Source organism: Poecilia mexicana, unplaced genomic scaffold (assembly GCF_051168715.1).
Source record: "Poecilia mexicana isolate PSO_F unplaced genomic scaffold, ASM5116871v1 scaffold_22, whole genome shotgun sequence".
Taxonomy (NCBI): Eukaryota; Metazoa; Chordata; class Actinopteri; order Cyprinodontiformes; family Poeciliidae; genus Poecilia; species Poecilia mexicana.
This window is the reverse complement of record NW_028263391.1, coordinates 2503286-2525632: the sequence shown is the minus strand read 5'-3', so window position 1 is coordinate 2525632 and position 22347 is coordinate 2503286. Positions and strand designations below refer to the sequence as shown.

Sequence of the window (22347 nt, the reverse complement as noted above, 5' to 3'; positions counted from 1 at the left end):
AATGGATAGATGGCTTTTAAAAAGTTTAGGAAAGCCCTGATGTTTATGTAGCTTTGAATTAAAAGAAAATGCTTTAACAAACAAACCAGATCTCAGTTCCATGTTCATCTGTTCAGTTGTTCTTTGTGGGGCTGATATTTTGAGCTGATGTTCAGCGTTGGTTTTCTGCCATTCAGACTGCTTTGCATGTTGGGTAAAGCATCTTTGTCTGGATCTCCTACATGGCTTTTGGTGAACTGAACTTATTTTGACCTCTTTAAAAAAAACAAAAAAAATCATCCATCATCTTCTTCAAGATGATGGATGTCGATAAAAGCTTCGACTTAACTTACAAGAGCAGAGCTGCAACATCTAACACCTCTAATAAGCAGAAATAACCTGACAAAGATGGAGATGTTCCTGACAAACTTTGAGCAGCTCTGTGTTTCACCAGTAATAGATCGATTTATGTATTATGTACTTTTTTCCTTTAATGAGTTGTGACAACTAATATTGTTTTTGTAGAATAGTAATTATTAAAGTTTATTGTTTGTGACGTGTTTGGAGCGACGAGGAATGTGGCTTCTCTGTTTTACTCAGAGTGAGACCTCTTCCTTCACATACCCTCTGTGTCTTGACGTGGCAACGGCTGCCGCCATATTGTTTTGCTTCGTTGTCAGCGCGAGGAGAGGAGCGGTGGCTTCGCAGCAGCGGTAAGTTCTGACTTTCTTTTGAAACACTTTCTCGGCTGCACCCGAGAAATTTTTGGCTTCGCCTGGAACACATTCTACTCCCGTATGGGCTGTAGCTGCTTCTGGGCAGCCGAAGTGAAGCTGCCACCCACCCGCCTGGTAGCAGGAGATGACCTGAGGTTTAAACGGATTTGTTCAGCATCTTTGGGAGTCCACATTTATCAGCTGTAAACACGAAATAGACAGTGAACCTATTGATGTCAGTCAGGCTAAAGACTTGTGCTGTTCTACACACCTTTCTTTGAATATATATAGATATGCTTAAAGTTAATGTGAGCCGAAGTATAACCAAGTCAGTGAAAACTGCCCACGGGTGTTGGTCGCTCGGTGGGTGGCTGGGTGGGTGAGGGTTTTACATATTTATAAAATTACAATGAAAATATTGAGAGTTGGATGAAGAATGATCTCGCAGCTAAAGGATTGACCACTCAACAGAAGCAACTTTCCTCCCAGACATTTAAAGTCTGATCAATAAGCCTGCTGCTGCAGCAGCCACATCCTGCATTTGTTCTCTGAAATCAACAGCAAGCTAACTAGTCTCCAGATAATTAGTCTTCATATGGGGTTGGGGGTTAGGCTTAAACTTATCCACATTTTATCATGTTTCCACCTCAAAGTTCAGTTTATTTTATGCATAATTGTTAAAGTGGCCATGAAAATGACACCTGGATTTCTAAACCTTTTGCAAATACAAAGCTGAAAACTGTGGAATGGATTATGTAGTAAAGCCCACTTTATTGTGTGAGCCTTAAATAAACCCAGTACGGAAATTTGAACAAATTATTACTTAATAACAAACCTGTGGGGGATCAGACTTATATCGGGTTGCTTTATTTTATCAAGTCAATATTCGCCAAGATTACATTCTCTAAAGGTTTCTTCCCAGCTTGTTCCTTTCCTCTGTCGCCATATGCTCCCGAAGTGGTTGATGTCAAGTCAGTAATTCTGCACAGTAAACTGGGATTCCTCAGATGGATAACTCTTTGCCATTTAGCATTATAAATGGAATTTGAGTACATTGTATTATAACTGGGGTCGAACTGGAATGTACATGACTGAATTTGGACCAGTCTGACTAGATTGCATTGAATTAAATGTAAACTTCTTGATTTGTATTGAACTTGTTGGTTTGGCAAAGTGCGTTGAGATGATAGTTGTGAGTTGATCCCATATATGTAAATGCTTTGCATATATTAACACAGACTCCATAGCACACTGGCAGAAAAAGGAATGGAGAGAAAATCCAGTTTCTCAATACAGCACTAAGCTAATTTTAATCTTCACACAGCAATTCCAAATAAAAATGTGATGACAATCAACTGCATTGATATAAAACAGAAAAGCAGCAATTATTCTCACTACATGGAAACTGTGTTGTGATCAGTTGCAGAAGAGAAACAAGTCAAAGTTTGACTCTTTAGCATGTTTTGATTGACATATTTAACCTTTGAACCCTGACGTTCCACTGAGCATTGTGCTTGTTGTTTACTGTACACTAAATCTGCCAACCCCCACAGCTTTCCTGTGACCTTGTGACTCCTGCTTCGACATGGCCACCTTCGCCGAGTACATCGCTCAGAACGAGGAGCGCGACGGCGTCCGCTTCAGCTGGAACGTCTGGCCCTCCAGCCGTCTGGAGGCGACCCGCATGGTGGTGCCGGTGGCCGCTCTGTTCACACCACTGCGGGAGAGAAGCGATCTGCCCCCAATCCAGTATGAACCTGTCCTGTGCAGCCGTGCCACCTGCCGTGCGGTCCTCAACCCACTCTGGTACGCCTTACCTGCTGCCCTTCCACCTGTGTGTAACTCACCAGTCTGCGTAGAACTTTGTTCCTTAGAGATGCAAATCTTTCAGTGTCCAGCGATTTGATTTTTTTTTTTTTTTTAGGGTCACGGTTTAATTCAGAAACCAATTTTTCTAATGAAACAGTCTAGAGATTCTGTTTCAATTAATTAAATTAAATTCTGATTTATTTTGAACAAGTAAAGTGTCTCATAATTAAGAAAAGAATAAAATGTCACAATAATAATCAAACATAAAAAACCAAATCTTCCGTGTGCAGTTTGAAGTGGAGTAAGAAGAAAACAAATATGTCTTATACTCTACATATTTGTGCATCTAATTTTTACTCATGTCATAATTTGTTCTCTTTCCAAATTATATTTATTCAGTTAATTATGTGACTGACGAGAGGAAAAGACAGAGAAAACAAATGGAACGTTTATCGAAAACTATTCTCTAAGATGCCATATGGTATCAAATTCCATCTATTTCTTTTTCTTTTTTTTTAAAGTAGGTTTGTGTGTAAAATTCTGTAACTTAAATTACCAGTAGGTTAGCTTAGCTGACCAGCTAAGGTTACCTAAATAAAACATAATTATTCAAAATATATAATTTTTTTCCTCCTGCACCTCTACTGTCCCTCTGTCTTCCTCTCCACCTGTTTCAGCCAAGTGGACTACAGAGCCAAGCTGTGGGCGTGTAACTTCTGCTACCAGAGGAACCAGGTGAGTGGGGTCCTGCTGTGGGGACGGGAGAACAGCAATCCAGAGAGACTGACACCCGACCCTCCTCTTCTCAGTTTCCTCCATCCTACGCTGGCATCTCAGAGGTGAACCAGCCCGCTGAGCTGCTGCCTCACTTCTCCACCATCGAGTATGTTGTGCAGGTGAGAAAGCTGCAGCGTGAGACCGATGAGCGGCTCGCCTCGCTGCCAGATGCTTGACCAACTCTGTTTTCCGGCACCAGCGGGGCCCTCAGATGCCACTTGTCTTCCTCTACGTGGTGGACACCTGCATGGAGGACGAGGACTTGCAGGCTCTGAAAGAGTCTCTGCAGATGTCCCTGTCTCTGCTGCCCCCCACCGCTCTGGTGGGACTCATCACCTTTGGACGCATGGTTCAGGTCCACGAGCTGGGCTGTGAGGGGATCTCCAAGAGTTACGTCTTCAGGGGCACAAAGGACCTGAACGCTAAGCAGCTGCAGGTAAACGGGATCCTGGTCATTTATGGTGTCGTTTATCATTTATTGTGATAAGTTTCTTATCGCAATAAGAATTTTGGTTTGTCGTTTTCACAATAAATTCCAATTAGTGATGGTTAAAACCACCCAGAGCTGTCCGTATTGTCAGGATTCAGAATCAGAATATGCCTTTGTGATGAAATCACATTTTATGTGACCGGTGTCCCAAAGTAGCGTATTACCAATGCTGTGTCATGCTTTAACAGCCTTACAGTTACCTAATAAAGTAATAATAAATAGCTCTTTTTGTTATTTTTAGTGTTATCACAATAGTACAACAAAATGTTGTGATTAAAACCTGAAGTCATATAGCTCCACCCTTAGGTCTCAATCTTTACCTGTCCAGGTTTTGGACTCTTTAATCCTTCACAGCTAAAAAAGAAAAAAAAGTCAAAGACATGGTTCTATGATAAACATATGATACAATATGATTTTTGTTGCAGGACATGCTCGGTCTAACAAAGCCCTCTGCAGCTCAGGGTCGAGGGCCTCAAACCTCCCAGCAGCCTCTGTCCAACAGGTAAGATCGTTAGAAATGCTGACCAGCCAATATCCAGTCTGACACACCAGCACCAATTTTAGAGACAGTATGTAACTTTTATAAAATAGGCATTTTTACATATTTGTTAAAACTGTCACTATGCTTGTAACATAATATAATATGAGACAGACGAGCTGTGAAAAATAAAGCCCCTCTGCCTCTTCCCTATGGTCCTACTGCAGAAACAACCAATCAGAGCCAGGGGGTGGGTCTTATCATTGTCAGTCACACTCCTGTATGCACTGCTCACCCTTGCTCTCTGCTCCCCCACAGCAGAGCCTGTCATGAATACCAAGGCTAGTTCGCGTAGCCACCAGTGATGGCGAATTAACAGTTTTTTTGTAAAGTTAGGTTGATTTTCCATCATTAACACATTTGCAGAAAACCAGTAATATGGAGTCTGTATTGACTACACAGGGCTGGGTGTAAGGTACTAAGACCCTCCCCCTGACTGTGATTGGTTGTTTCTGACTGAGAATTGTATTTCTGCAGATGGCAGGAGAGCCACTGGCAAGTTCATGAAGGAAGAGAAGCTTGATATTTAGTTTTCTCCAAATATTTGTCTCATACTTTCAGGACATAATGATAGTTTCAACAAATATGCAAAAAAATTTTTTTTTTTTCATAAAAGTTACATTCTGCAGCTTTAAGTTGTTTGATTCCAGTCATCAGTACGTTTAGTATTTTTGTCACTTGATTAAAGTGTGGTGGCCGTGTGCCGGGTTCCTGTTTCTCTTTGTGACTTCAGGTTCCTGCAGCCAGTGCAGAAAATTGACATGAACCTGACTGACCTGTTGGGGGAGCTGCAGCGCGACCCCTGGCCTGTCACTCAGGGGAAGAGGCCGCTGCGCTCGCTGGGTGTCGCCATGTCTATTGCTGTGGGGCTTCTGGAGGTGAGGGGTCAGTGCTCAGGTCTCATCGTCATGACGACGCCGTACAAAATCTGACCGACTCTTCCTCCATTCAGTGCACCTTCCCTAACACCGGCGCCCGGATCATGACGTTCATCGGGGGCCCGGGTACGCAGGGACCAGGGATGGTGGTCGGGGACGAGCTGAAGACCCCCATCAGGTCTTGGCATGACATTGAGAAGGACAATGCCAAGTTCATGAAGAAAGCCACCAAGGTGAGTCACTGCTATGGTCTGTGTCCATAAAGTCAAAAATGTCTTTTTATTCAGTCAGTTGTCATTACTAGTGCACTATTCCTACAATCAGTGTGCTTTTACAGTTAAAAGAAGAAACAACCTTCAATAATCACAGCAAAAAGTCTGAAGAGTTTATAATTAGACAACTAATTATTAGGCTCATTTTAAAAGTATTTTGAATTTTTGAATTCTATGTCTTTTGTGTCTTTTATAACGCTACTTGTAATATTTTAAAATGTATTTATGAATTCTGTACAGCACTTTGGCACCTCAGGTGATGTAAAGTGCTTTATTCACGTTCAATTCAAATTCAAAAATACTTCATTGATCATTCTAACTTGATTGACTCATATTAATTCAAATTGTAAAGAAAACTGGAAGTGTCTTGGCGTGAGACAGCATCTCCCTCCCTGGAGAACATGAGATTCTGCAGCCAGAATCAAAGTGCTTTACAAGGCAACCATTGAACCAAGGACAACGTACCAACTGGCAGACTGCAAAACACACAATCTTAACAAATAGTTTTGGTTTAGTTTCCAATGCAAATCGATTAGTTCACTTTAAACTCACAAGGAGTTTACAAGCAGCTTTTTAACAAGACATAGGAGGTTATTTTAAGTTAGTTTCTTAACGGTAATAAAAACCTACTAGTTCCACTTTTTTTCACCTTTAACATGGGAAAATGTCTACTAAGTTAATAAACCTTCCTATCTAACTAGTACTTTTTTATATCAATATTCAATCATTGTTGACTTAAAACAGTCTCTTATATTTAGTTGAAAAGTTGTTTGTGAGTTAGTTTCGTTTTATTTCAAGGGTACCAAGATTTTGTGTTGTTGCAGTGTGGAAAGGATTTGGCATTTCATTGGTTGGCACTATAGTACAGAAATAATCGACCCAACACTAAATCTGTTTTACTGGATGTGTGAAGTTGCATTCCAGCAGCCTCGGGTTAAACCTCTGTGTCTAAACTGTGTGTGTTGATCTGTGTGTCGCAGCATTTCGAGGCTCTCGCTAACAGAGCTTCCACTAATGGCCACATCATCGACATATACGCCTGCGCTCTTGATCAGACGGGTTTGCTGGAGATGAAATGCTGCCCCAACTACACAGGGTAAACACACACATCTGGATGTCTGTTGTAGGGACCCTCAGTGTCATAATGCTTTCCCCAAAAAACACGGATCCATGTCCAGGTCTCAAGCCTAAAACCCAGCTGGACCTGAGCACTCAGTCTGTCTCTGCAGCTGAGGTTTAGAAAAAGGAAAATAAACAGCTGCTTGAACATGGAATGCTAGAACATTAAAATCATACACAAATTATGATTATGATGATGATGATGATGATGATTATATAATTGTTTTTTGTTATTAATATTGGATTGGTGCATCTCTAATCAAATTGCTTTCATGCTGATTGAAAGCAATTTGACACATTTGTGGTCATAATGTGTCAAAAGGGGAAAAAGTTGAAGCAGTGAGTACTTTTACAGGGCATCATAAACTGACTCTATATAGGTGAACAAAAAATATACATTCCCTAAAGTAGCACATATATAGTATTTTTAATTGCTTCTTTGTTTTTGTAATAATTATCATAACTTCTGTAACAATTTAGTAATATACTTACGCTGCCCACTATCTTGGTAGCATTCTGGAAGACATTTTGAATGTAGTTGGTTGCTTGTAAGAAATGGTTGTAAGAAATTTTTAAAATAATTTTTTCAATGTCTTTCCTGTTTTGTCAGAGGATACATGGTGATGGCCGACTCCTTCAACACGTCTCTGTTCAAACAAACCTTCCAGAGGGTTTTCACCAAAGACGTCCAGGGATCTTTCAAGATGGCCTTTTCTGCCACGCTTGAGGTCAAGGTATGAACCACAAAGCCAGCAGGAGGCAGCAGAGCTCTTCCCCGGCTCGTCTGTTCCACACAGTAATGAATGTTGTTCTGTCCTGCTGCAGACATCCAGAGAGATCAAAGTGTGTGGCGCGATCGGCCCCTGTGTGTCTCTAAACGCAAAAGGACCCTGTGTGTCTGAAAACGTAAGACTCACTGCCACCACTTTATCACACTGCCCCCTACAGGTGCACACAGGAACAACAGAGTGAAATGCTCTCATTATCAAACATGCACACATTTTCACCTTAGATTCTGTCAGATATGAACACATCCCACAGCAGTTCTAGGATTTTATTTTAAGTTAAGTCAGGAGAACATTAAGCTGAGATCAGTCTACATATGTATGTAAGTAGACTGTTTTCTATCAGTTTACATTACAGATTAACTTAGACTGGCAGCATTTGGAGACTATTTGTGTGAAGTAATTTTCATAATCCTCATGTATCTGGATGTTTGTGCAGCAACAGTTTTTGTTTGTGTTGCTTTGGCTTTAAAGATATTAATGTAAGTTTAAAGGTCATTTTGATTTAGTAAAGGTGTGGGGGTCTGGTTGTCCCTTTGAACTTTAAACTTCTTTAATATCTTCAAATTGAAGCAGCACAAACAAAAAAACAAACAAAAAACCAGCACAAATTTAGTCAAGCTGATTGACACCAATTTTGTCTGATTTGAAATGAAGAAGGGGGAGGGGCCAACTTCACTCAGGTGAAGGAGGGTCATTGTGCGGACTCTTACAGATACTGCTTGAGTTGGTGGAGGAAAAAAAAAACAAAAAAAAAACAAGAATTCAGTTACTCTTATGTTTTACCCCTGCTCAGTAAATAATCTGTTTGATGGTTAAATCTTTTCAGTGCCGTGTAAACGGTCTGAAAGGCTTGTAATGTCAACGCTGTGAACCTTCTTATTTCAGGAGATCGGGACGGGAGGAACCTGCCAGTGGAAGATCTGCGGTCTGGATGCCAGTACAACGCTGGCTCTTTACTTCGAGGTCGTGAACCAGGTATGTACGCCTAACCTCCATCCAGACCCAGGAGAACCATGAGGACAGTTTTAACTTCTACATTAAACCTAAACTGGGGCTGAATGATGGTACAAAAACATGTCCGTCCATCCATCCATCCATCCATCCATCCATCCATCCGTCCGTCCATCCATCCATCCATTCATTCATTCATTCATTCATGCATCCATTCATTCATTCATATTCTATACACCCTTGTCCCTAATGGGGTCAGGAGGGTTGCTGGATACAAAAACATGTGATATGCAAAAATATTGGTGGATGTCAATAATGATGTGGCTTGGGATAAATAAACTTGAAATTAAAAAGGCTTCCTGTCTTTCTGAGTTGGGTTCACAGCCAATACAGGCCAAAGATAATGAGTAGTTTAACCAGCTATTAAAGACAAACAAACATAATCATTTCCACCTCAACCATAAGGTTTTATTAGAGTGATTGTGTCTGTCTGACTAGTGAGGTTCTGGCTGGTTTCTAGTTCTAGTTTCTTATTGACTAATTAATTATTATTAGATGGACTTCTTTTGCTCTTGATGAAGAAACCTGATATAGAAGTTATTGACTGAGACAATTCAGTTCTGTCATAGTGTGGAGACTTCATAACCGATCAAAGAGAAATAAATCTTTTAGATTTCTCACAATGTTATTACAATGTGTGGTTGTTTTGTCTTGTTTACTCATATTATGCAGGTGTAAAAATGAGCATAAAAACTTGAGTTTTATTTGATTCTTCTGCATTTTTTTTGTTTTATTTTGTAAACAGTCTGGAACCGTTCAGTATATTCTTGGCTCACATATGACACTGTAAGAACAGAGTTTTGTTGCAAGCCCACTCTCCAAAAGAATACATTTGTGAATCTCGTTATCATGTCCTAAAATAACCAACAGATGGCAGCACAACACTGCAAAGTACAGTTCAAAATGTTGTGAAGTTACAGATGGGGGTTAATTTATGGCTTCATTAAAGACATTCACTGACCTGTCCTTAATATAACATAATCTTTTTGCTTTTGACATAACATTAATGAAGTCATAAGCGCAAAGTTCATATATATGTCAGCAGATTATTCCATTATTCGTGCATTATAACTTATATGGTACCTTAAAAATATGATCCACATCTCAGCAAATTTGAATTTGACACAAACTCCCTCATCCCTTTTGTTAGCAGTTCAGATTCAGAAGGATAATTTGTTAGTATAGTTATAGTATAGTTAGGGATAAATGTATGCATTTGCCCCAACATGCATCCTCAAACCATGCTTATTGCATCTAGTTTCCTTTCAATTAATTAATTAATTTTATTTTATTTTATTTTTTCAAAATTATAGCTTCTATTCTTCTTCAGTTAGTAGAAACAATCACCTAATTAGTTCTTCTTGCTTGAAGAACTATAATTAACTGTGGTGGTGTTCACTGAGCAGAAAGGTAAAAATAAAATTCCTGAGGGTCAGACAAGCCGGTAACCGGTCAAGTTTGGCTGCGTGAATAACAGAGGTCAGCCTCCGACATGGGAGTTTCAGTTGATTGAGAGGTGGCATGGAGTGTGGTCAGGTCGACAGACTTCTGGAAAGGCTGCAGAGGAAACATCTCAGACCACAACTGATGTAATTTTCCCAGACTTTGTCACACTGCTGACCTGTATCTCCTGGACTCAGAGAAAAGTAGATTATTAAAACATAATAATAAGATGGTTTTTTTTTGTTTGTTTGTTTTTTTTTTACTTTGGTAGGTGTTTTAAAGGGGCAGTATTATGTGACTTCCAGGCTGCATAGTAACAGTTACTTGACACCACAATCAAGTAACTGTTACCTTCAGTTGTCCTAAATACACTGTATTATTTTAATATGACTTGAAAGAAATTTGACTTTGTAATTAATTGTCTTAGTATTGGGTCTTTGGCTCTTTAAGAAACTCCTGTTCTTTCTGAAACTCTGCCTTCAGGAAGTCACCACAACATGGCTCCTCAATTAACCCTCTAACAATGTTTTAAAAGTGTTGCTTTGAGAAGTAGCTCCTATAACAAGCTCTGCACATTTGCTAATTGTTGCTAGCTAGTCTGAAGGAGCTGAGAGGAGGAGGGCGGCTCTGCAATGCAGATGCTCAGAAGCTTGGAAACAGCAGCTCTGAGGAGGAGCTGTGTCTTGAAGGCAGAGCTAGATCCACCTACGCATTTTGCACAGCTTAATGGTTGATAAGGGAGATTAAAAGATTTCTCAAAAAATGCATTTAAGAATCAAAGCAGCACTCCAAGTATGTTTTAGATGAAGGAATAACATAACATGATGTAAAGCTCAGAAAGATCAATTTTACATAATACTTCCCATTTAAGATTTTCTTTTTCCAACCTCAGAAATTCAAAAATGTACTCTCATACATCACAGCCCACCACTCTAATGGTTTTTATTTGTTGTGCATTAGAAACGTCTAACCTCTCTAGAGATTGGTCAATTTTGAATGTCTGTCAGGAATGGCTCCAGGAGTTTTCCCAGCTTGTGTCTGAAATTAGTTTCATTTAAGAATGCACAGCTGTTATCTTTGGCTACACCCATCCTGTCTGTGATTGGCACCACCATGTCTCATGTGTGTGTGTGTGTGTTTTTTTTTTCCTACTTGAAGTAAGCCAGTGTTTTCTTACAGAACGGCAAGTGTAAGCGCTGTGCTCTCGTTTTTCCACTGTGTGGAGTCCTGCTTGCCTATGTGTCATGTAGATGACCCAGGGGTTGAGGGCAGCACTGGACAGAACCAGGTGGATAGACAGAGCCAAACTTGCTGCTGAACTCTGCTGACCGCTGAGTGTCTCGTACACACACACTGCGATGTATGGCAGCCAACAGATCAACAAATACACTGCAGACAGACATGGTGTTGTTACAAATACCTTTTATCGACCCACATAGTACCAGCTGGCACTGGGAGAAGTCATTAAATGTTGTTTTAGGAAACTAAAAAAAAAAAATAATCAAACGATGGCTTTTAAAGTTAATTTTCAGTCAAAACTTAATTTTGTCTGGTAAATTTGCAGTTGATGAGTGTTAGCAGTTCAGCATTCCTTCATGCTGATAGTGCAGTTATCGGATCTGGCTGTAGTTTGATATAAACCACTTTATTCTGGTGAATAAAACAAAATGTTCTGGAAAACAACACAAATTTACGGGATTTGCTTCAGGTAGATTCCAGATGTAGAGAAGTATAGAAAAAATGTTTTCAAATTTAATTCCGCATCCTATTGTCTGTGTCCGTTCATCTGTCCAATTAAGTGTCTGTTTGTTCCTCTGGCCATCCATCTATTTATCTATCCATGCACCTGACATTAACCAGGAAATCATTACTGCTTAAACTTTACTTTTAATAACATAAAGTTACCTAATTTTTAAAGTGCAATCAGTAATTCCTTTATAACAAATTTATATCAGTAATGATTCATTGGTTAATGTCAAGTTGTCATAACAAAGACATTTTGAATAATGTCAACTTTGTATTAAAAGTGTCATAATTTACCTAATGACGCTTTATGACAACAGTCATAAATATTCATGAAGGCTTATTCATGTTCATGACATGTTATGTCATGTTTATGACAGTGTCATGACAGTCTTATTCACCCCCCTTCAAATAAAGTGTTACCGTTTTTTGTGACTTCATCCGCTGAGAGCAGATGAAGCTGCTGCTGTTTGCCACGTCATAACAAGTAAGAGTATGAGCTCCTCTTGCATTTCAGCTCTGAATGCTGAGTACTTGATGAAGAGACACAATGTAATATGAATGCAAGAAAAAATAAAGATGGCCCACACTTTAGGAATATGGTTTCTCTTCCTAAACTGGTCTGATGATAGTGCAGATGAACTTCAGGTTCTTTTTAAGAGCTCTTGGCAGCATTTCCAGAAAAGAGACTTTGCAGGAAATAAAAAATAATAATAATCTTGCTTGTACATGTAACTCCTTGTTTTCTCAGACTTAGAGGCTCTTGTGATGCTTTTACTGGGAATATTTCAATCAAAACCCAGAGAGGTGTGAAGGCTGATCAATGCAGATGATTTCCACTAGAAATCTAAACATTGAGAGTTTTGGTTTTTGCCCAATACCATTGATAAGCTTCATCAGGGTAAACATGGGTTGTTGAGAAAGGGAGTAGAATTATGCAGCCCTTTTGATTTAGTTGGATTTTTTTATACTTCATTTTACAACATAAGCATACATGAAGCAAACTTTCAATTTCTGAAAATTCTTCTGCTTTGTTTTTGTTGAATTTATTATAAATGAATTTTTTGTTGTTCCTTTTGTCTATGCAAAAGTCTTTTGATATACTGTGACCAGTGAGCATTGTCCAAGAAGCAAACTGCATTTGTCAGTGTTCACCTAAATACCGATGGTGCAAGTTTTTGAAACACACTGAAATTGTCTTGATTATCCATGTGGCAAAAACCACGTGGTCTGATTCACATACTAATCATCCTCTTGACCCACCTGAGTGTTGCCACCAGACGATCCCTCCATGCAGATTATTAATGTTCCTGCTTGTGGTTCTTCCTACAGCATAATGCTCCGATCCCTCAAGGTGGCCGGGGAGCCATCCAGTTCGTCACGCAGTACCAGCACTCCTCAGGGCAAAGGCGCATCCGAGTCACCACAACTGCAAGAAAGTATGACAATGCAACTGCACTCTGTGCTCTTGTCTCCATCTCATATCAAATTAAAAACTGTGTAGTTCCGTCTAGAGATGCACTGATCCCATATTACTGTCCGTATCAGTCCCAATATCGAAACAATTTTAGATCGGGCATCGGTGACGATGTGCCCAACCCATAAAGGCAGGTCTATTCAGTCTAAGTCTACGCTTTGCACATATTTATTTTACATTATATTTTGAATTCCTAATTTGTTAGTTTATTTTTTACATGTTTGACCAAGGCAGTCAACCTATTGTTTTTCATAGTTTCAGTTTCTTTGTTATTCATTTTCCGTTGGCTGTTTTACTCCCATTTACACTGACTGGACAAATGAAAGTAGTTTTTCCATGTCTGACCAGCTGGTGAAGCTGCTGGTGTATTTCATTATGCTATAGTGGTGCAGAGTTAGCAAATACATTTTTAATTCAGCACATTTACGTCTGTTTAACAAAAAAATAAATAAATGTTTTAAGTCAATTCAGCATTATTTTTTCTGCATGGGGTCGGTTTCGGCCGATACTAAACCTCAGATATCAGTATAGGAAGTAGAAAAGTGGATCGGTGTGTCCCTTTTCAGTGAAGCATGGTAACTGAAACATTGGAAATTTGATTACGTACTAATATTACTAATATTAGAGTTCATGTCTATCTTTGTGTGTTTATAAACAAGAAAATACGTTTTAAAAACTCAAGAGACCGAGTCTCTCATTCACATGTGACAGAAGATAAGAAGCTGTCATGAAAACATTATTTTCTTGCATCCCTTTGTCGCCCACATTCAGCTTCACAAATTTCCAAGTGTTGTGCATTGTGTACGTGTCTATTTACAGCATTATTTTTCTTTCAGCTGGGCTGATGCTCAGACGCAGATCCAGAGCATAGCAGCATCGTTTGACCAGGAGGCGGCAGCCATCTTGATGGCCAGGTTGGCGGTTTACCGGGCAGAAACGGAGGAGGGACCTGATGTGCTTCGATGGTTGGATAGACAGCTGATCAGACTGGTAGGAAACAGTGTCTACATAATAACACATTTGAATTAAATATTTAAAAAACAACAAGATTTAACCTCTTGTTGCTCGATGTTTGTGTGCAGTGCCAGAAGTTTGGTGACTATCACAAGGATGATCCCAACTCCTTTAGATTTTCGGAGACGTTCTCCCTCTACCCTCAGGTGACCTGCATGTCGCCCTAACCGTCACCGCCCAGCTGTTCTGTCCTGCTTTCCCTAAATGTTTTTTATTTATTTTTCTTCCTTCCAGTTCATGTTCCATCTGCGGCGCTCCCCGTTCCTGCAGGTGTTCAACAACAGTCCTGATGAGAGTTCCTATTACCGACACCATTTCAACAGGCAGGACCTGACCCAGGCCCTCATCATGATCCAGCCTGTTCTGTACGCCTACTCCTTCAACGGCCCACCTGAGGTAACGAGCTTCACAGTTTACCGTTTAAAACAAGTTTCTGTTTCACAACTGGCTCCCATTATGTCCCTCAAAGGCCTCCATCAAATCAGATCCGTCGATGTGATAAGCTTCCAGATGATAGTTATTATTCTTGTGAGTCTTTTTTGAGCTGTAAATCACGTTATAATGTTATATAATCATCAAAGACATACATGGAGTGTTTTTTTGACTCTTTCATACACGTTTGACAAATCCTTTCATCTCCATGGCAACCATTCAGCTGTGCAAGACGCCTGAATGGATCTAGCACCGCCTTTGAGGCCCAGCTCCTCCTCCCTCTCCTGCTTCTAACAGGAAATAATCTGTCCTGCTTTTAAGAGTCCAGTTGGACAGACTGTCTGCTTGTAGACTGCTTTCATTCTAGCTCAGGATTTGCTGATGCATTTCCACCTCACCCCCTGCAGGGAGCGCTGTGCACAGGGAGCTTTAATGTCGACCTGCTGACTGATAAGTGTGTGTGTGTGTGTGTGTGTGTGTGTGTGTGTGTGTGTGTGTGTGTGTGTGTGTGTGTGTGTGTGTGTGTGTGTTTCAGCCGGTGCTCTTAGACAGCAGCAGCATCCTGCCGGACCGAATTCTGCTGATGGACACCTTCTTCCAGATCGTCATCTACCACGGAGAGGTACAGGTTAATTGGAGGAGGTGTGTGTGTCGGTTCTAGAACAAATGTGTGTGTAAGCGTCCGTCTCTTTCAGACTGTGTCTCAGTGGAGGAAAGCTGGCTACCAAGACATGCCTGAGTACGAAAACTTTAAGCATCTGCTCCAGGCTCCGGCAGACGACGCTCAAGAGCTGCTGCACACTCGCTTCCCCATGCCGAGATACATCGACACGGAGCACGGCGGCAGCCAGGTGGGGGCGCTATCGCACACCCGCTTTTCACTCATACAGACTCACATCTAACACAGGCGTTCAAGGTCATGAAAGGAACAAAAGAAAACCTTTTGAAATGACTAGAAATAAACAAAGATAAAATCAGAGTTTCTGAAAAATAAAAGTTTTCTTCCACTGATTAATACGACTATAGGAAAGAAACTGTTTCTCACCACCCTGCTGGATCCAGTCAAGTTTATTTTTATAGAACATTTCAGCAACAAGGCAGTTCAAAGAGCTTCACATGATGAAAATATAACACAGTAAACAATTGTGAAACAAGCTACAAACATTACATTTTGTTATATGCCATCATCAAGAAGAATAATTATGAAATATATGAATTAACGTTTCAATTATTATTAATCAAAGGAAACTGTAAGCATTGATTGCCTTCCATAAGCAGCCTGTTCTCTTATGGGATTAAGGTTGTTTAGTTAGTTAAAACTAACAAAAACTGAAATTAGGAAAAGATCAGTAAAAATGGCAATTAATGTGGAAAACCTGTAACTAACTGGAACTATATTGTCGTTTATGAAACTACCTAATGAAAATACTGAAATTAGAACTCTAATGTCCTTCGTTTTTGTGTTCATGAATCTATATATTTTTCAAACAGATGTGAAATAGATTACTGCACTCCATATTTCTTTTGACGCGCTAAAGCTAGTCCGCAAAATAGCAACAGAAAATGTTGAGAGAAAACACCAGTCAGGTGTTTAATAATTGAAAACATTTTTTGAAAATGGTTTCTTCTGTTGAGTCTTCATTACCCAAATCATGCATACATAATCACAGTGTAATACTTTGACCTTTTTAAATTCTGCACCGAAATATTAACCAAAATCTAAAAAATCTAAAACTAGTTTAGCAAAGACCAAGGTGAAACTAAGCAATATTTAACTAACAATAAAAACCAGCAAACACACTTTAAAAACTAATTAAAACTAACTGAACTAGACAAAGAAAAAGTCACAACGAAATAAAACGAAACTATAATGAAGAACCCAGAACAGTTCTGACTCGGTGTGTCTGTGTGATGGAAACACTGAGCAGAACCTTCTGTATGTTTTTAGGCTCGTTTCCTGCTCTCCAAGGTCAACCCTTCTCAAACTCACAACAACATGTACGCCTGGGGACAGGTAAGGACCCCGCCGGTGACCTTTGACCTCAGCTGATCAGACAAAACGCTGACTGGGTTTGTTTTTTGCGCAGGAGTCCGGGGCTCCCATCCTTACCGACGACGTCAGCCTGCAGGTGTTCATGGACCACCTGAAGAAGCTGGCCGTCTCCAGCGCCGCCTGACCCCGCCTGGCCCCCCCTGGCCCCGCCTCGTGTATGCGTTCGCTGCCTGAACCGAGCAACAAGCACTCCGTTTTCCGTCAGTGTTACTTTCAGCAGCAGGTCCGGTCCAGGATATTTCCACTTGTTAGTTTGTTTTCATTTTGCCGCAAAGTCACACGGCCGCTCCTGCGGCGGTCAGTAAAAGTTCTCATCTAATCTAAACCCGAGCAGGTCCGGGCCGCGCCTGCAGAGCGGTAAGCAGCTCTGGTTACTTTCTGCGTGTCAACTTTGCTTCATCTGAATGTTCCACACATTTTAAGTTAGACTCTAAAAAAGTCTGCCAGCATGACATCCAACAAAAACTCCAACCGTAACCTGTGAGCTGCATAGAAACCAGCTTGGAGTCTTTGCAGTAAATGTATTGCTGGTTTATATTTCCATATTTGACTAATTTCACAAACATTCAAGCAGCTGCTTCATAGTAAACATATAGCCGCCATTTTTCCCCTCTTGTTTTGGTTTTACAGTGTTTGTTTATATTTATGTGAACCAGTTCATGGTCTTCTCCTCGACTGGTTTCTTTAAAAACCTGTTTTCACTTCAGACACTAAGAGTTTTGTCCAGGCAAGTGAATGCATGTATTCCTGTCATTCTGTGTGTTTCATGTTTGCAGTAAAGCTGTGAGAACCACTGACGTCTGTGTTTTCCTTCAGATTTAGCCCAGGACATGAAAATGATCATGAGATGAAAGGTGAAGCTGCACTGCCCCCTTCTGGAATCTAAAGACAACACCTGAATCCCTTTTCCAATAATTCATTCCTCTTTAACTTTGTCACCTAATTCTGGAACATAAACATAAGTAACAGCATTTATTGCTGTATATGTTGTGAACTGTCCTAGTGGTTATAATTTTTTTTTGGCAAGGCAATTTTATTTGACTTTAGTTTCAGCAACAAAGCTGCTCAAAGTGCTTCATATGATTACAATGAAAAGTAAAACAACAAACGAGCAAAATGGAAAATCATTACATCACAGTGGTAAAGTAATGGAAAATGGTGACAGATTGAAAAGCAGACTACAGTCTGATGATCCAGTTAACTTGTTGTGTATCAAAGGCAACTTTAAAACACCTGGAGCTGCTTAACTCATTCCTGATAACGTTCCGTACTCAACCATCAAGTTCCATCCATGCTTGATGGAACTTTGTGTTTTCTCTCTGCCAGAAATTCCTGAAGAAGAATCACTTTACGAATAGCTAAAAAATAAATAGTTAAAGTCCAAGTCTAAACCTCATTCATTTTCCCTCCAGAAAAACCATCCAGGTTTTTTTGGTCTTTCATATTTAATTCCAAAAAAATACACTGAAGTTTGTTTTTACAAAATCATACATGATTTTGTAAAAAGTTTTGCTATGATGTCACAGCCCTGTAGCTTTCAGAGCGCTAAGTGTTAACACGCCCATTACATTTGTAACCATGAGAAAACCTTTGTCAGAAATGGCTTTCCCCTCCATGGCTGTACTTCCTGACATTCTTTGCACAGCACTGCCTGGAAATGCCTAAGTCACCACTTACCCTATCGGCTTCCCTGCGCCTTTCCACTGTTTGTTCAAATCCAAGCTGTGAGCAAGTTTAAAGAGAATAAAAGAACGCTGATAAGACGTGTCCTCCACTGTCCTGACACTCAGAACGTGAAAGTTGCCGTAAAACTGATTTGTTTGCACTTCTACACACGGCATTTCATTAACACCATCTATTAATGGACATGTCCTTTGTTAAACCCATGTGTTAAAAAAACAATAGAACAGGTGTACCTAATAAAGTGGCCACTGAGGTTAAGGAAAACCCACCTGCTGCTGTCACATGTTCACTTCCCAGGATTCAACTGGGAATTACTTCAGCTCAGAAAATACTAAATCGCAAGCCGAGGTTTTGGTCTGAATGTCTGAGTTTTTCAATCTGATTAGTTGACGGCGTCCCTGAGCAGGAAAACAGCTGACCGTATCAAGACCTAACACACTTCCTGTCCAGGAGCAGAGAGAGGGAGGCTACGGGGGGCTGCTGGGAGTGGGGGAGTGAAGCCAGAAATCTGCCAGCACAGCTACTGTGAAGGAGGAACCAGAAGAAAAAAAGAAGAGCTAAACTGGAAGAAGTGGAAAGAAGGTTTTTTTCAGTCAGGAGGATAAAACTGTATAGAGTGGAGGAGACACCAGCAGCTGTCCAGAGAAGACAATAACCTGAGAACAAACAGAGCAGAAAGAGGGAGAGGAGGAGGAAAAGAAACGACCGAATCAAAACCTGGAAGAGTAACTAACGGTAAGAGAGACCAATTAACCAGACAGAATGCAGATTCATTTATTTCTGTATTCCATCTGGGTATTTTTTTGTTTTTTTGTGACATCTTCTTAGTAAAATTTCAGTGTAGAAAAACTGTTTTACATTGACACAAATAACGTGGGGAAATGATGTAAAGTGAGCATGAAAGTAGAATTTTTTTGTTGCTTTTAGAAACTGATCATCCGGTCCAAACACCGTAAGCCTAAATTCAGCTCATCTGACCTTCCATGACCAGAGATCCACGGCTCAGCAGGAAAATCTATAGACAAGATCCTTTATAGAAAAATTAAAGAGCTCAAATTCTAAAGTTTGCAAAGAAGGATGGGCAAAGGTTTCTTTCTAGATGTATAAAGCTAGTAGAGACATATTCTAAGTATTGACTCAAGTTCTGAATATAAATGCATGTGACATTTTTTTTTAATTTGTGAAACAAACCAAAAATCTTTCCACCTACATATTTATCTACCTTGTCCTGATCCACATCATAACCCCCAATAAACTTTATCACTGTAACTTTACGCAGATGTTAAAGAGGCTTGAATCCTGATTGACTAGGATCAATTGGAATGTGTGTGTTTGAACTGAAATTACTTTGTCTTTGTAAAGAGCCTCAAGTTAAATTGTGCCTTAAATAAAAAAAATCTGAATTAAAATGAAATAGCTGTGAATAAAACTGCAGGAACTAATTGGCCAATTGTCCTATTGTCCTATTCCTGACCATCACGGCTTTAATAAGTAATATTGCTTATTTTGACAGTGACATCATCACCAAAGGGGGCGGAGCTTGAGGAAATGGAATTTTGGCTCTGCTGCTGGTGGAGTTCCCTTTGGATGTTTGTCTTCGTGCTGAGAAATGTCTCCACCAACTTGTCCTCACACACCAAATACAGTCTGAGCAACAGCAAAGCTTCCTTTGACCAGGCCATGATGAACTGCCGTCCTGGTGTTCTGCCCTCTGTGGCCACCCAACAAGAGCTCCAGGAAATATTTCAGCTTCTCAACAAGTCAAAGTCATTTCAGGAAAATACCACCGTCTGGGTCGGGCTGAGGAAGCTTAAAAACAGATGCAGTACTGATGAACAACCTCTGAGAGGATTCAAGTGGGTAGAGAACGGCAGCCAGGAGGCCAGCGCCGTCAACTGGCTGGAGAAGCCGAAGCTGACCTGTGCAGAGCTCTTATGTGGGGCTCTGAGGCGACAGCATGTCCAGGCAGAAGTTACTTGGGGTTTAATCCCCACCAGCTGTAAAACCCACTACCATTTCATCTGCAAAGGAAGCGATGCGCATACAGAACTACAGCTGAAAACGAGCCCGACAACATCAAAACCCGCCTCGGCAACGTTCCGTCCTAACGTCCCGATATCAGAGCCAGAATCCTGTGAGCATTCCAGAGACCCCAAGCATCCCAGCATTCGCTCCCTGATGGCTGATTCCAGCAACGGCAACAAAATCCTGGTTGAGTGTTGGTCTGCCGTAAAGTTAGACCTGTTCTGTTCAGGAGTTCCTGCAGTTTGGCGAGTGCTGGATGGCTCCCCTGCTAATTTCAGCATCATCTGCCAGAAGTGTAAAGAAGGCTTCCAGAAAAACGGATCAGGGTTCTGCGTCGACGTGGATGAATGCAGCACCGGGAACCCCTGCAAGCACACCTGCCAGAATACCGAGGGTTCCTACAGGTGTGTCTGTGCTGATGAGCAGGACTCCTCATGTGAGGATGCAGCACCAGCTACATCTGACAAGAAGTCACTGTCACACATCCTGATCCCCGTACTGGCTGTGGTTGCTGTGCTGCTAGTGATACTGGTAATCGTTGGCGTGGTGAAATGCTGCTTAAAGAGGCGCAAGAAGATGAAGGCCAAATCATAAACAACAAGGAGTCCTATATATGCCACTGAAGACATTTTAAAGAGCTTTTTGATTTGAGGTATTATGTAAAATCAACCTTTTTTGAGTTTTACATCATGTTATGATGTTATTCACTCATCAAAAACATACCTGGATGTTTTGATTCTGTTGCTTTGATTCTTTCACGCATCTTTGAGAAATCCTTGAATCTCCCATGGCAACCATTGGGGTTGTATAAACACTTGCTCTCACAAAGCCCTACCCAAGTTCCTCATTGAAGCTGCAACCCTGAACCAAGCTTCTGCTCTACAGAGTACCTTTCCCTACTCAACTCCTCTAGACTAGTGGCAGCAGCAATTAGCAAACACCTGTTGGGGCTGGGAGTCTGCTGAGCTCATTATACGAACTACTACTCAGTGCAACGCTACAAAGAACAGTTGTAAACGGCACAATGATTGTTGTAGGTTTAGTATTGGAAAGAGCCAGAGCTTATTAAAGAGACAGAAGTATCAAATTGCAAAGTTAAATTTCTTTGTAAGTCATATTTTATATATACAGCATTCTGACAGTAACAGTTACTTGATTGTGCTGAAAGACGGCACTTTGTGCCTGAATACTGCCCCTTCAAACCTTACGGAATTACAAATTATAACTTTGAAATAATCTTACCTAATAACTTCTCCCTTATTGGTATGAACTGAAATGATTTTACTATATATTTCTATGTAACTGAATCTGAAATGGGGGAATTAAAAATAAGCTAGACTGAAACTGAATTGTTGTAAAAAAATTTTTTTTAAAAAGCAGCACTCACCTAAATTTATCTGTAATTGTGATTTATTTGTTAAATAAAGATTTGCGTTTAAAGTCTTCTGTTGCATCTCAGATTATTTCAGAGGTTCGCTCAGTTTCTCCAACAGTCAAAAAGAAAGGACAGTTTTCCTTTCTGTTGGACTTCATAAAAAAAAAAATACAATAAAACAAACAAACAAAAAACTACCAGGTTTGTTAACCAGTTTCAGGACCCGACCAGAACCCCTCTGTGTAAATTACCTTGAGAAATAATGAGATTTGGTTATATATGAAAACAGGCTTTAATGCCAAAAAATGATCAAATGTTACAAGCCATACATGTCATAGAAATGGAACAAATACAGAGTTACATTCACCGTCCAGCTCTGGGCCACTCTGAGCTCATGGATGGAACCAAGTGAGGCAAAGACTGTAGTGAGTTTAGCTTTTTATTCTTCTCTGCAATCTGTACCCTCCCTAAAGGGAAGCCCAATCAGTTTCAATCTGTTTACATATGACTGATAGCAGTCACACGTAAACATGGTTATGTAAGCTGCAGTGTGTGCATGTATGCAGATAAGAGGCTAAAAGAGATATAGGAAAAGACAGAATCCCTGACACATCCATGATGTTCAACATCAGGGTGCTCAAACATTTTTGTGAGTTTAATGGTGAAAATATAACAAGGCCAATAATCAGGAACAACATAATCAAATTTTCACAAGTCTTTGTCTT

The 22347-nt window shown here is 40.3% G+C and overlaps 2 protein-coding genes across 2 annotated transcripts; both read left to right on the top strand.

Moving 5' to 3' along the window:
* The first annotated feature begins 596 nt into the window (after nt 1-596).
* On the top strand, nt 597-18900 carry sec23a (Sec23 homolog A, coat complex II component). The gene is made up of 20 exons (XM_014968645.2): nt 597-692; nt 2249-2501; nt 3182-3239; nt 3314-3400; nt 3481-3717; nt 4197-4273; nt 5043-5187; nt 5262-5420; nt 6440-6555; nt 7189-7312; nt 7404-7484; nt 8252-8341; nt 12896-13002; nt 13877-14030; nt 14123-14200; nt 14289-14450; nt 15022-15108; nt 15182-15337; nt 16435-16500; nt 16574-18900. The coding sequence occupies exons 2-20, from the start codon at nt 2281-2283 to the stop codon at nt 16661-16663; spliced, it is 2295 nt and encodes a 764-aa protein (XP_014824131.2). The 5' UTR covers nt 597-692; nt 2249-2280; the 3' UTR covers nt 16664-18900.
* Nucleotides 18817-21690, top strand: clec14a (C-type lectin domain containing 14A). Its single transcript, XM_014968651.2, has 2 exons — nt 18817-18957; nt 19736-21690. Exon 2 carries the CDS (start codon nt 19771-19773, stop codon nt 20839-20841), a length of 1071 nt encoding a protein of 356 aa, XP_014824137.2. The 5' UTR covers nt 18817-18957; nt 19736-19770; the 3' UTR covers nt 20842-21690.
* Nucleotides 21691-22347: the final 657 nt, after the last annotated feature.

Coding starts and splice junctions, on each gene's coding strand:
- sec23a (XM_014968645.2), top strand. CDS start 2,281: ATGGCCACCTTCGCCGAGTACATCGCTCAGAACGAGGAGCGCGACGGC. Junction 2,502..3,181: donor GCGGTCCTCAACCCACTCTG/GTACGCCTTACC, acceptor CACCTGTTTCAG/CCAAGTGGACTACAGAGCCA. Junction 6,556..7,188: donor TGCTGCCCCAACTACACAGG/GTAAACACACAC, acceptor CTGTTTTGTCAG/AGGATACATGGTGATGGCCG.
- clec14a (XM_014968651.2), top strand. CDS start 19,771: ATGGAATTTTGGCTCTGCTGCTGGTGGAGTTCCCTTTGGATGTTTGTC.